The sequence below is a fragment of the Muntiacus reevesi genome, chromosome 2, assembly GCF_963930625.1.
Source record: "Muntiacus reevesi chromosome 2, mMunRee1.1, whole genome shotgun sequence".
NCBI lineage: Eukaryota > Metazoa > Chordata > Mammalia > Artiodactyla > Cervidae > Muntiacus > Muntiacus reevesi.
In genome coordinates this window covers 35,153,501-35,165,239 of record NC_089250.1, presented here as the reverse complement: position 1 = coordinate 35,165,239, position 11,739 = coordinate 35,153,501, and the positions used below count along the sequence as shown (strand labels likewise).

Genomic DNA, 11,739 nt, shown 5'->3' with positions numbered 1-11,739 from the left:
AGATCACCGCCGGGCTGATATTGATCAGGGTCAGTCGCTGTGTTTGCCGGCGACTGTTTGGGGGGTGGTTAATTGAGTGTCAGTCTCGGCCTGTGTCGTCTCGCTGGCGCCGGGTGCTTTTGGATTTGCTAATTTTCGTTAAGTGTCTGTAGCCAGCTACTCGTCCCGTCTACCCTGGAGAACTCAGCGGCTCCCGCTGATCAACAGTCTGTCTGTCTGGGCTTTATTGATCACAGGGCGGGCGAGCGAGGCGGATGCGCAGAGGGGAGGGGGAGATAGGCGGAAAGCGCCCCGCGCCTGGCCTCCCTCCCCGGGCGCACGCGGGCCGGCAGGGCTCACTCTAGGGTCTTTCCCCCGGTTCCCGAGGCAGCCGCGCGGCGGGACGGGTACGAAGGCGGCCACGCGGGTCCCTCGCGAGTTTCGGGGAAACGAAGAGGAAGCCACACGCTGGGGCGCGCCGGCCCCAGGCCGGGTGGGGAGGATCGCAGAGGCAGGGCCCGAGGCCGAGCTCGACCCGCAACTCCCCTAAGGTCACGGACGCCCGGCCTCCGCGAGGGGGAGCGCGGGAGACGGCCGGCGCCGCCCGCAGCCCAGACGCCGGCGCCGCTCTGAGCGGCGGGGCAGAGCTCTCCGCCCGCGCCCGGCCCGCCCCCCGGTGGAGCGGCTGGAGCCCCGCGGCCAATCGCACGGCGCCGGGGGCGGGGCCCGGGCGGGGCCGGAGCGGGGCGGGGCCTGTCGGCTCCCAGCGCGGGGCGCTATTTACAGCGCCGAGCCGGTGGGACCCAGGCGGGCGCAGGCGGGAGCTCGCGGCGGCCAGTGTCTGCGCGCTGGGTTGCTGGCTCCTTTTGCCGAGTGGCCGACCGAAGAAATCAGAGCCTGAAGCCCACCCAGCTGCCGGGCCGAGCGGAGGGAGCCGGGACTGCGGAACCGGACCGTGCCCCTCGCGCCACTCCAGCCGCTCTCCATGCTCCGGCCGCGGCCCGGCCCCGCGCCCCGGGCATTACCCATGCACTACACGCGCCGGGAGCCGTAGGCTGCAGCTGCGCCGCGGCTCCTGGAGCCGGCGGGGACGCCGGGGGCGTGGAGGGGGGCGTCCATGGATCGCCACTCCAGCTACATCTTCATCTGGCTGCAGCTTGAACTCTGCGCCATGGCGGTACTGCTCACCAAAGGTGGGTGCCCGCCGGCTGGCGGGGCGCGCGTTCCCCGGGGAGGGCCGCGGGGTCCCGGGGCTTTGTTATCGGCGGGAGAGGCGGCCTCCCGCGCGGAGCCAGCAGGTCGCGACAAGTTGTCTGTTCTTAGAAGTCGCGGCGGTGGCTTCGGGGCCACCCACCCACCCCGGTGTCCCGGAGCCGGGCGCGTGGAGGTGGAGTGAGACCTCGGGACGAGTGGTTGTCAAAATGTTTGTGCGAGTCTGTCGGTCGTGAACTTCTGAGCGTCTGCAGCCGCGGCGTGGGGCGGGAGCGGCCGGGAGGGACCGCAGTCTCCCGCCCCGCCTTGGACCGTGCCCGCGTGTTTTCGTGTGTGTGTCTCAGTGTGAGTCCGAATGTCTCGGTTTGTGTGCGCGACTCTGTATTTGAATGTGCCTCTGCTGTGAACGTGTCTGTGTTTGAGTGTTTTTGTCCTTGAGTGCACTTGTGTGTCTGTCGTGTATCTTTCTGTATTGGAGCATCTTCCCTTGTTGAGTGGCGGCGTGTTTAAATGTCTCTGTCCGTGAGTGTCCGTGTGTGTGTCTGAGTGTTTTTGTGAGCCCGCGAGTGGTGCCTCCCCGCGTGTAGGTGTCCCAGGTGTGTGTCCGCGTGCAGCGGTGTGGGCAGCGCTACTGCTTGGGGGCTGGGAGGTGTGGACTCCGTCAGCGGTCCCTTTTCCCACTCACCTCATATTTTATAAACACTACTCAAAAAAAAAAAAAAAAAAGTAGCGGTCAGTTTCTTTTTTTCCTCCCGCTGCAGGCTTTCACCTTGTAGGTGGAAATAACCCAGACAACTCTCTTGCGTTTCAAGGGCCCTCCACCTCCCCTGCCACGAACTCTTGACTACTGTGAACAGATAATTTTTCTTAAAAATAGGAGGCATTTTTAGCTTTTGCACCACTCCCCCTCCCCCTTTTCTCTAATTGCCATGTAGCAGGCATGAGGTTGAAGGATCAGCCGGGCCAGCAGAGATGATGTGCTACAGTATTTATTTATTTTGGAAGAAAGGCTGTAATTAACCCTAAATAACAGCCCTCGTAGCAGCCTGCAGAGGGAAGCCTCCCGGTCTATCAAAGACCGGCCGAACGGGGCCGGACCGCGGCTGACATAAGTCACAGATACCGAAACTATGCGCCTGATAATGATATAATTAGGGGATCAGAGGTTTCTGACTGCTGCGGACTTCAAAAGCTTTAAAAGAAGCCAGCAGCCTCTCCTGTAGCCGTCCTGACTGAAGCAGACATTTTTGTTTAATCACCACGTACAGTAACCAGAAAGGGGGGCAGACAGAAGAGCATTGTTCCCTGCTTCAAAATACCAGTCCCCTCCTGGCCTTTTCGCATGCCACAGGAAGAAACTTTATGAAACGGCAGAAATATAGTTTTAATACAGTAACACAAAAGTCTATTCAACTTGCTCCAATGTGGCTCCAATTAAAAAAAAAAAAGTTGTTAGAACTTTCCTAGTTACCTGTCAAATTTTTATTAGACTGTTTTAGGTCATTGAAAATATAGTCTTTAAAATAGGCTCTCATAAACATTTAAGCAGCGTTTTGCTTGTATTCAGCTTTCTTTTTTTCTACATGAGGTCTGAAGTGCATGGGATCAACATGGACTTTTAATCTGTTTTATTTCTTCTTTCAGTCTATATGTGGAATTTGTCAGACTTAGGGATATTCAGTCATCACCCACTTAAGATCAGTGAGCTTTCTGCGAAAAAGCGAGTAAGCTTGGAGAGAGGAGTAAAGAACTTGTGCAAAGCGGGATTCTAACTGGAAGGTCTTATTTACTGGAGAAGGGAAGGGACCCGGGCCCAGACCCAGGACAGGGGGAGGACCTCTGGCTTTGCATGGTGAAACTCAGGTTGCCAAAGATCTGTGTTTAGTTGGCTGGGGTTTTTAAGCACTAGCAGCCTTACGGTGGCCTGGAATTTGGACACATAATTAAATGAGACATCTTACTCAGGCATTCACGAGAGGAGGAGAAAGAAGAAAGGTGAGGCTGGGAGATTTGTAGAGCAGCAGTGCCCGGTGTTGGTGTTTAATTTCAGAGCTTTGGTTTCTGTAACTAAGACAGCACTTCAGATGGAGAAGCTGGGGAGAGGCATGTACCTGAGTTCAGTTCACAGCAGGCTACAGCCGTGGCCTGTGACAGTGGCTGAGGTCCACCGGGTCAGGTATCATGTGAGTGATCACTCCCAGCCCCAGATTGTTTCAACCAGAGATTGACATGGAAGTCTCAGATCTTGTGGCAGAATGTTAACCCGCTTGCAACTCACAAACTAAGTTTTTTTTTTTTTTTTTTTTTTTTTTTTTTAATATTATTTTATTAGTTGGAGGGCAATCACTTTACAACATTTCAGTGGGTTTTGTCATACATTGACATGAATCAGCCATATAGTTACATGTATTCCCCATCCCGATCCCCCCTCCCACCTCCCTCCCCACCCGACTCCTCAGGGTCCTCCCAGTGCACCAGGCCCGAGCACCTGACTCATGTATCCCACCTGGGCTGGTGGTCCGTTTCACCATAGATAATATACATGCTGTTCTTTCAAAACATCCCACCCTCACGTTCTCCCCCAGAGTTCAAAAGTCTGTTCTGTATTTCTGTGTCTCTTTTTCTGTTTTGCATATAGGGTTATCGCCACCATCTATCTAAATTCCGTATATATGTGTTAGTATACTGTAATGTTCTTTATCTTTCTGACTTACTTCACTCTGTATAATGGGCTCCAGTTTCATCCATCTCATTAGAACTGATTCAAATGAATTCTTTTTAACGGCTGAGTAATATTCCATGGTGTATATGTACCACAGCTTCCTTATCCATTCATCTGCTGATGGGCATCTAGGTTGTTTCCATGTCCTGGTTATTATAAACAGTGCTGCGATGAACATTGGGGTGCACGTGTCTCTTTCAGATCTGGATTCCTCAGTGTGTATGCCCAGAAGTGGTATTGCTGGGTCATATGGCAGTTCTATTTCCAGTTTTTTAAGAAATCTCCACACTGTTTTCCATAGTGGCTGTACTAGTTTGCATTCCCACCAACAGTGTAAGAGGGTTCCCTTTTCTCCACACCCTCTCCAGCATTTATTGCTTGTAGACTTTTGGATAGCAGCCATCCTGACTGGCGTGTAATGGTACCTCATTGTGGTTTTGATTTGCATTTCTCTGATGATGAGTGATGTTGAGCATCTTTTCATGTGTTTGTTAGCCATCTGTATGTCTTCTTTGGAGAAATGTCTGTTTAGTTCTTTGGCCCATTTTTTGATTGGGTCGTTTATTTTTCTGGAATTGAGCTTCAGGAGTTGCTTGTATATTTTTGAGATTAATCCTTTGTCTGTTTCCTCATTTGTTATTATTTTCTCCCAATCTGAGGGCTGTCTTTTCACCTTACTTATAGTTTCCTTTGTTGTGCAAAAGCTTTTAATTTTCATTAAGTCCCATTTGTTTATTTTTGCTTTTATTTCCAATATTCTGGGAGGTGGGTCATAGAAGATCTTGCTGTGATTTATGTCGGAGAGTGTTTTGCCTATGTTCTCCTCTAGGAGTTTTATAGTTTCTGGTCTTACATTTAGATCTTTAATCCATTTTGAGTTTATTTTTGTGTATGGTGTTAGCAAGTGTTCTAGTTTCATTCTTTTACAAGTGGTTAACCAGTTTTCCCAGCACCACTTGTTAAAGAGATTGTCTTTTTTCCATTGTATATCCTTGCCTCCTTTGTCAAAGATAAGCTGTCCATAGGTTCGTGGATTTATCTCTGGGCTTTCTATTCTGTTCCATTGATCTATATTTCTGTCTTTGTGCCAGTACCATACTGTCTTGATGACTGTGGCTTTGTAGTAGAGTCTGAAGTCAGGCAGGTTGATTCCTCCAGTTCCATTCTTCTTTCTCAAGATTACTTTGGCTATTCGAGGTTTTTTGTATTTCCATACAAATTGTGAAATTATTTGTTCTAATTCTGTGAAAAATACCGTTGGTAGCTTGATAGGGATTGCATTGAATCTATAGATTGCTTTGGGTAGAATAGCCATTTTGACAATATTGATTCTTCCAATCCATGAACACGGTATGTTTCTCCAACTGACAAACTAAGTTTTATAAAGGAAACTTTTAATCACTTCCTGTAGAAAAATTTGAGGTTTCCTTAAGGATTTTTCATTCAACCAGCAGAGGATTTTCAGTTCCAATGTTTCCCGTTTTAGATCCCATGTTGAATTACACATAAAAGTGGGGAGTTGAGGGGTGGGGGGAGGAGGGAGCCTTGCAGTTTCACCCCCTCCTCCCTGCCCCCAGTTTTATGACTTTCCATTTGGGCTGAAAGAAATTGACTTTGGCAAGCAAACCACTAATTGTAAACTGCCTAGTTCCTGTTTTACAATATCTGACTAAAAGCTCCCCTGCATGAACAGATCTTTATAGGCAAAGTTTGCCTTTTCTAGAGAGGTTGCAAATAGCTGCCCAGTTTCATAGTTTTAAAACCTCCTGACCGGAGCAATTTCTAGATTGTTGTGTTTCTAGTTAATAACTTTATAAGGTGTTAGCGAAAGCTCTTAAATCTTGGCACAGCCCTTTGAGGTAGTAAACAATTCAGCAGTTCCGATCAAATATTTATACTGACAAAATCAAAAAGCCTAGCATTTTACGTTGAATGGTCATGTAGGATTAAAACAAGTCAATAATGTAATTTTTGTAATTTTCTCTCCTTACGGTAGGAGAAATCCTGGTGATGATTATTTTGCTTCAGAGACAAAACTGTTATTTTAATTACTTGCTAGCTTTTCCTACACTGAACTTTCATCCACTGGTATGTGGATTAATACATTTCTAAAATGATATTTACCTGACTTGGGATTCGAGCACTGACTTGCACAGGGGGCTCCAGGGATCCATGTGGTCAGCCCTTCTAAGCCCTCAGCTGAATTTTCCCTAAAGTGAATGTCTTTGAAATTTGGTGTCTAGTGGTGCTAGCGGTAAAGAACCCACCTGTCAATGCAAGAGACTTTAGAGACACAGGTTCAGTTCCTGGGTCGGGAAGATCCCTTGGGGGAGGGCATGGCAACCCACTCCAGTATTCTTGCCTGGAGAATCCCATGGACAGAGGAGCCGTGCGCTACAGTCCATGGGGACTCAAAGGGTTGGACATGACTGAGCGACTTAGCACAGTACAGTTGTTGAAGCTGATGCTTTATCTGGTCTCTGAAGCTGTTTGATGCAATTGCCCATCATTTTCAGGTGAAATCAGATGTTACTGTGATGCAGCCCACTGCGTGGCTACTGGTTATATGTGTAAATCTGAGCTGAGCGCCTGCTTCTCCAGACTTCTGGATCCTCAGAACACCAATTCCCCGCTCACCCATGGCTGCCTGGACTCCCTAGCAAGCACAGCGGACATCTGCCAAGCCAGACAGGCTCGCAACCACTCCGGCAGCCCGTCGCCCTCCTTGGAGTGCTGTCACGAAGACATGTGCAACTATAGGGGGCTACAGGACGTCCTCACCCCTCCCAAGGGGGAGGCCTCAGGTAGGAGCGGCACCCCCTCTGACCAAACCCTTGCTTGGCCTCTAGGCTTGTGACAGCCACGGCTTTGTCTGTCTGCTATTGATTTTGTTGTTGATGTAATTAGAGATGGCTGAGGGAGAAGCCAGGCTGGGTGCAAAGATGCATCTCTATTGAGTGACTTTCATGTCTGCCTAAGCCCTAGATATCTGTCTACATAATAGGTTTTGCCTGTTTTTATCCAACATTTTGAAGCCATTAAAAGGCCATTACTAATCAGTAATGACAGTCCGTAAACAAATGTTTTTGGAAGCCGCTCTGCCTCGTTGGGCAGCATTTCTGTTCTAAATGTTGATTGAATCGGAAGCCTCTGTTTAAGGGGATGGCTGTTGTTCAGTCACTCGGTTGTGTCCGACTGTTTGCGAACCCATGGACTGCAGCACGCCCGGCTTCCCCGTCCTTCACCATCTCTCGGAGTTTGCACAAACTCATGTCCATTGAGTCAGGGATGCCATCCAACCATCTCCTCCTTTGTCATCCCCTTCTCCTGCCCTCAATCCTTCCCAGCATCAGGGTCTTTCCCGGTGAGTCGGCTGTTTGCATCAGGTGGCCAAAGTATTGGAGCTTCAGCTTCAGCATCAGTCCTTCCAGTGAATATTCAGGGTTGATTTCCTTTCGGATTGACTGGTTTGATCTCCTTTGGTTGGGGGGGGGGGGGAGGGTACTACGTTTAAAAGGAGAGATGCTCTGGCATAGCTCCAGGAAGGGGTGACCGTGTTTGATGGGTTTGCTTGTGCCCCCTGTAGGACAAGGGAACAGGCATCAGCATGATGGTAGCAGAAACCTCATCACCAAAGTGCAGGAGCTGACGTCCTCCAAAGAGCTGTGGTTCCGGGCGGCGGTGATCGCAGTTCCCATCGCCGGGGGGCTGATCCTGGTGTTGCTCATTATGCTGGCCCTGAGGATGCTGCGGAGTGAGAACAGGAGGCTGCAGGAGCAGCGGCAGCAAATGCTCTCGCGTTTGCACTACAGCTTCCACGGGCAGCACTCCAAAAAGGGGCAGGTGGCGAAGCTGGACTTGGAATGCATGGTGCCCGTGAGCGGCCACGAGAACTGCTGTCTGACCTGCGACAAGATGAGACAGGCCGACCTCAGCCACGACCGCATCCTGTCGCTCGTGCACTGGGGCATGTACAGCGGGCACGGGAAGCTGGAGTTCGTATGACGGGGCCTCGTGGAACTGGACGTCTGGGACCCTCTTGAGTTCTGCTGGGCGGGAGCACTTTATCTGAAGAAAAAACTAACTCGAGTCATCATCTGCGAGAGACGGAATGACCTCTGCAAACGGAATCTTGGCTATTTCTTCTGAAGGATTATTTGCACAGACTTAAATACAGTCAAAATGTATTATTTCCTTTAAAATTATTAAAAAGCAAAGAGAGAACTCTGTACACTGTTACCAGGGTTATTTGCATTCAGAGGGAGCTGGAATTGAGTACCTAAATAAACAAATGTGTTCTCTATAAGCTCCTACATCTTGATTTATTGTAAAGATTTAAAAAATATATATATATATATTTTGTCTGAAATTTAGTGGTGTCTTGTCATAAATTAAAAACTAAGCTGGAAGGGCAAGGAACTACATGTTAATTATAGAAGTGAAGACCTATGATTGCTCAGTGTCGGATCTCAACTATAGATTTTGGCTTGACTTTTTTTTTAACAAGACCGAGATCTTGTTTGTTCTTCCATGGCCCATGTGTCGTTTTCTTATAGCGCGGAGAATTTCTAAATGTGTACTGCCCATCATTCAGTGTCTTACCCACAGTTTTTTGTTAGGATAATGCTGGTTTTAGCTTTCATCTAAGAGAAATTGGAAGCTTATTTATACTGGAGTCAGATATCATTGATCAGTTTCCGACGTTGCCTTAGCAAAAGGTGATACTTATCAGCTTGGTCCAGGTGCTCTGGAATATGTTTTTAAATGTGTCTCTACCTCTAATCAGAAGAGGAAAAAAAACCTACTAAATGAATCTTTTTTTCAAAGTTAATCACTGTCTACTCTTAATTAATTCATCAGTTTATTCTGGGCTTAATTAAATATTTTGGACCCCAGATTAGCCAAACAATGTCTCATGCTTGTAGTTTTTAAACCTTCCTTCAACACAGTGTTATAACGATAATTTTTTTTACTTCTCAATCTTAGATTTTCAATAATGAACATTATATGTCAATTAAGATTTAAATAATTCTTCCCCAAATGATTCTTTTATTAATATAATCAAATAGACTGTTGATTTTAGCCACTAACACACTAAATAATAGTGTTTCCACTCCTGGAGGACTTTGGCAATAAAGCCCAGCCTGAATTGAAAGCTATGCCACATGTGTACTTTTCCTCTAAAATGGGTCTTATTATCTTAAATATGAGAATAATTTGTAGGTTCTTTTCTTGATTCTTTTGTATATTTGAAACTTTTGCTTAAAAATTAACCTATAGCCTGCATATTTGAGTACCTGTGGGGTTTCCTTTTATGAATGTTAAAAGGGATTTTTTGCATATATTTGGGGATATTTTATGACCAGCATAATTTGGGTCCCTTAAGACAGGTGCCATCACCCAGTTGATGGAAGAATCTGAGTTGAAATGAGTAGTCTAAAAATGAATACCTAGGTTATTTAATAACTAATAAGCCACAGCCCCAAATAAATTAGGCTATGGAATAAATATGTGTTTTAATAAATGACGGCATTCATACTGTGCTTTTTGAGACTGAGAATTCTTGCATGTGTGACTTATAGTTCATAAAGTGTTAACATTTTATGTGCATCCATTTTTGAGAGAGTTTTGGGGCCTAACTCTCCAAACCTAAGAGAAGAGAAGGAATCAAAATGGCCAGTTGGTGAAATTTTTGCCTTTACCACCTCTTTCAAGCTTTAGATCAAATTACAGTAGTTTTGGGGCTTGAAGATTAAAAGGCTTCTTGTCTCTTGTGTTCTCATGTCACGAGTGCATGGTGCAAGTATCATGGATTCTAAAGTGGTCTCTCTTTGCTCACCCTGCTGTTTCTTATTCATCACATTTCTTCCCAATACCAGTTAACTAGGAGCTCAGGAGTTCATTAGGAAATGAAATCATGAAGGATTGAAATTCATTCTCCTTTGAGACAATTTGACAGCAGTGAACTCCAGGGAAGTTCCAGAAACTTCCTCCAGAGAAGACCCAGGGAAGGCCTGGGGGTGTGTGGGTGCTAAGATCACAGACCTTTAACAGATGAATAGAAAAGCCTCCACCTGGTTCTTTTGGGCTGAGCTTAAATCTGCAAGGTTGTTCACACTTCCCTGTTGGGTAGGATGCTGGCTCTGTGCCTAGAGTGGAGTTCCAGTTGTAGCCATGTAATAGGTGGGCCCTGTCTCTTTTCCTAACAAATCGTCTCCTTTTGCCGTCTCCTTCTTTAATATTTGTGTATTCTTGCCACCAGTTTTAAAGTCAGATCTGCACATAACTTGGCCTTTCAGCAAAAATATTGTAGGTTTCTCCACTTTGATTTTTCTAAGAACTAAATATAGAGTCTACTTTTGGTTCCCTATGAGAGTGTAGAGGTTGCCAAGAGTGGAGATAAAGGACCCTTCATGAAATAGCGACCTACCTGATTCAGTGATGTAAGGATGATGACGGGTTTATTTGTTTTTCCCTCATAGAGATGTTTGCCGTTCCTTTGAGGTGTCACTGCACGGCTGGGCTGATCAGGAACAGTCCTTGTTTAATGTGAACATAGAACTCCCCCCAAAAGTGATTTTCCCTTTTTAAGGGGAAATTTGCCCAAACCAGAGACAAATGGTTGCCATGATGTTTCTGTATCTGCACCCCTTAAACATTCTGCCCCTTTTGGAAAAAACTGCTCTGTCCGTGGTTATATCTTTTATGTTATTCCCTCCCCCACAACCCGGCCCCATCCCTTATTTTGAATGGCTTCAAGGCTTCCTAGAAATTGACTGGTGTGTCTCTAATTTCTGCTGAACTGATTTTATTAAAAACACTGCACCATAGGGGGTTTGACCTCCCTCCTAAAATACCAAACATGTCTGCTTTAGAAACTCGCAAAGGTCTCTTCTGAAGAGCTTGTAAATCTGGTTTCAATATGGCTTGATTATAGACTAAAAGCTTGAAAGCAGTGGCATCTAGTATCGAGTCTGGAAGTAGCCTTTTTGGGGCCAGGACAGCTTTTTTCTTTAAAGTCTTTAATTGGTCCTCTTCTGTGTCTCTTCGCCCACATAACTTTAAACCTTCAAAAGCTACATGGTGTGATGAGGTTGAACTTAGCCAAGGGAGCAATCAAGTGTGCTTGGGAGTCTCGCAGCCTGGGTTCCTAGGTAGACTCCATTCCCATCAGCTGCGTGAACTTGGACACTTTAGCTCTTTGGCTACTCAAGTTTGGTTCCCCACACCGTGGGGGCAGTAATTACACTTTGTATGACCACTGTGGGGACGTATAGGAGTAGGTATTCCTACCAATACAAGAGTCTTGGATGAACTCAAGTGGCCCCCAAGTCCTCAAAATTGTCCCTACAAGTTTTTATTTGTCCCTACTACTTATACAGTGAATATTTTTATTTGACTTTTTAGTATTTCAGATAACGTATTTGAGGTTTGCAAGTCCTTCAGTCACCTGCAGACTGGATTTAACTTTTTAAAAATTCTCTTTCAATTGACTGCTTTATTGAATGGCATCACGGACTCAATGGGCATCAGTTTGAGCAAACTCTGGGAGATAGTGAAGGAAAGGGAAGCCTGGCGTGCAACAGTTCATGGGGTCGGTCATAAAGGGTTGGACTAGACTGAGTGACTGAACAACAAATTCTTTCCTAGGTGCAAATTATGTTGGTTTGTAACTATTTCCTTTTGGAATAATCTAAATGGCTATTGATAAGAACCTTTCCATTGTGTGTTATCTATTCTGTTTTTCCATATTTGACAGAATGAAGTTCTCTTAGAGTTTCAGCTGCTCCAGGTGGTTAATCCATTGAGAAGATCACGGGAGCCAG

The 11,739-nt window shown here is 46.5% G+C and overlaps 1 protein-coding gene across 1 annotated transcript; it reads left to right on the top strand.

Moving 5' to 3' along the window:
- The first annotated feature begins 776 nt into the window (after positions 1 to 776).
- On the top strand, positions 777 to 9,439 carry BAMBI (BMP and activin membrane bound inhibitor). The gene is made up of 3 exons (XM_065919584.1): positions 777 to 1,172; positions 6,430 to 6,717; positions 7,500 to 9,439. The coding sequence occupies exons 1-3, from the start codon at positions 1,097 to 1,099 to the stop codon at positions 7,916 to 7,918; spliced, it is 783 nt and encodes a 260-aa protein (XP_065775656.1). The 5' UTR covers positions 777 to 1,096; the 3' UTR covers positions 7,919 to 9,439.
- The last annotated feature ends 2,300 nt before the right edge of the window (positions 9,440 to 11,739 follow it).

Bases quoted from the DNA above. Each gene is read 5' to 3' on its own strand.
- BAMBI (XM_065919584.1), top strand. From the start codon at position 1,097: ATGGATCGCCACTCCAGCTACATCTTCATCTGGCTGCAGCTTGAACTC. The intron at 1,173-6,429 runs GTGGGTGCCCGC...CATCATTTTCAG, and splicing joins GGCGGTACTGCTCACCAAAG to GTGAAATCAGATGTTACTGT. The intron at 6,718-7,499 runs GTAGGAGCGGCA...TGCCCCCTGTAG, and splicing joins TCCCAAGGGGGAGGCCTCAG to GACAAGGGAACAGGCATCAG.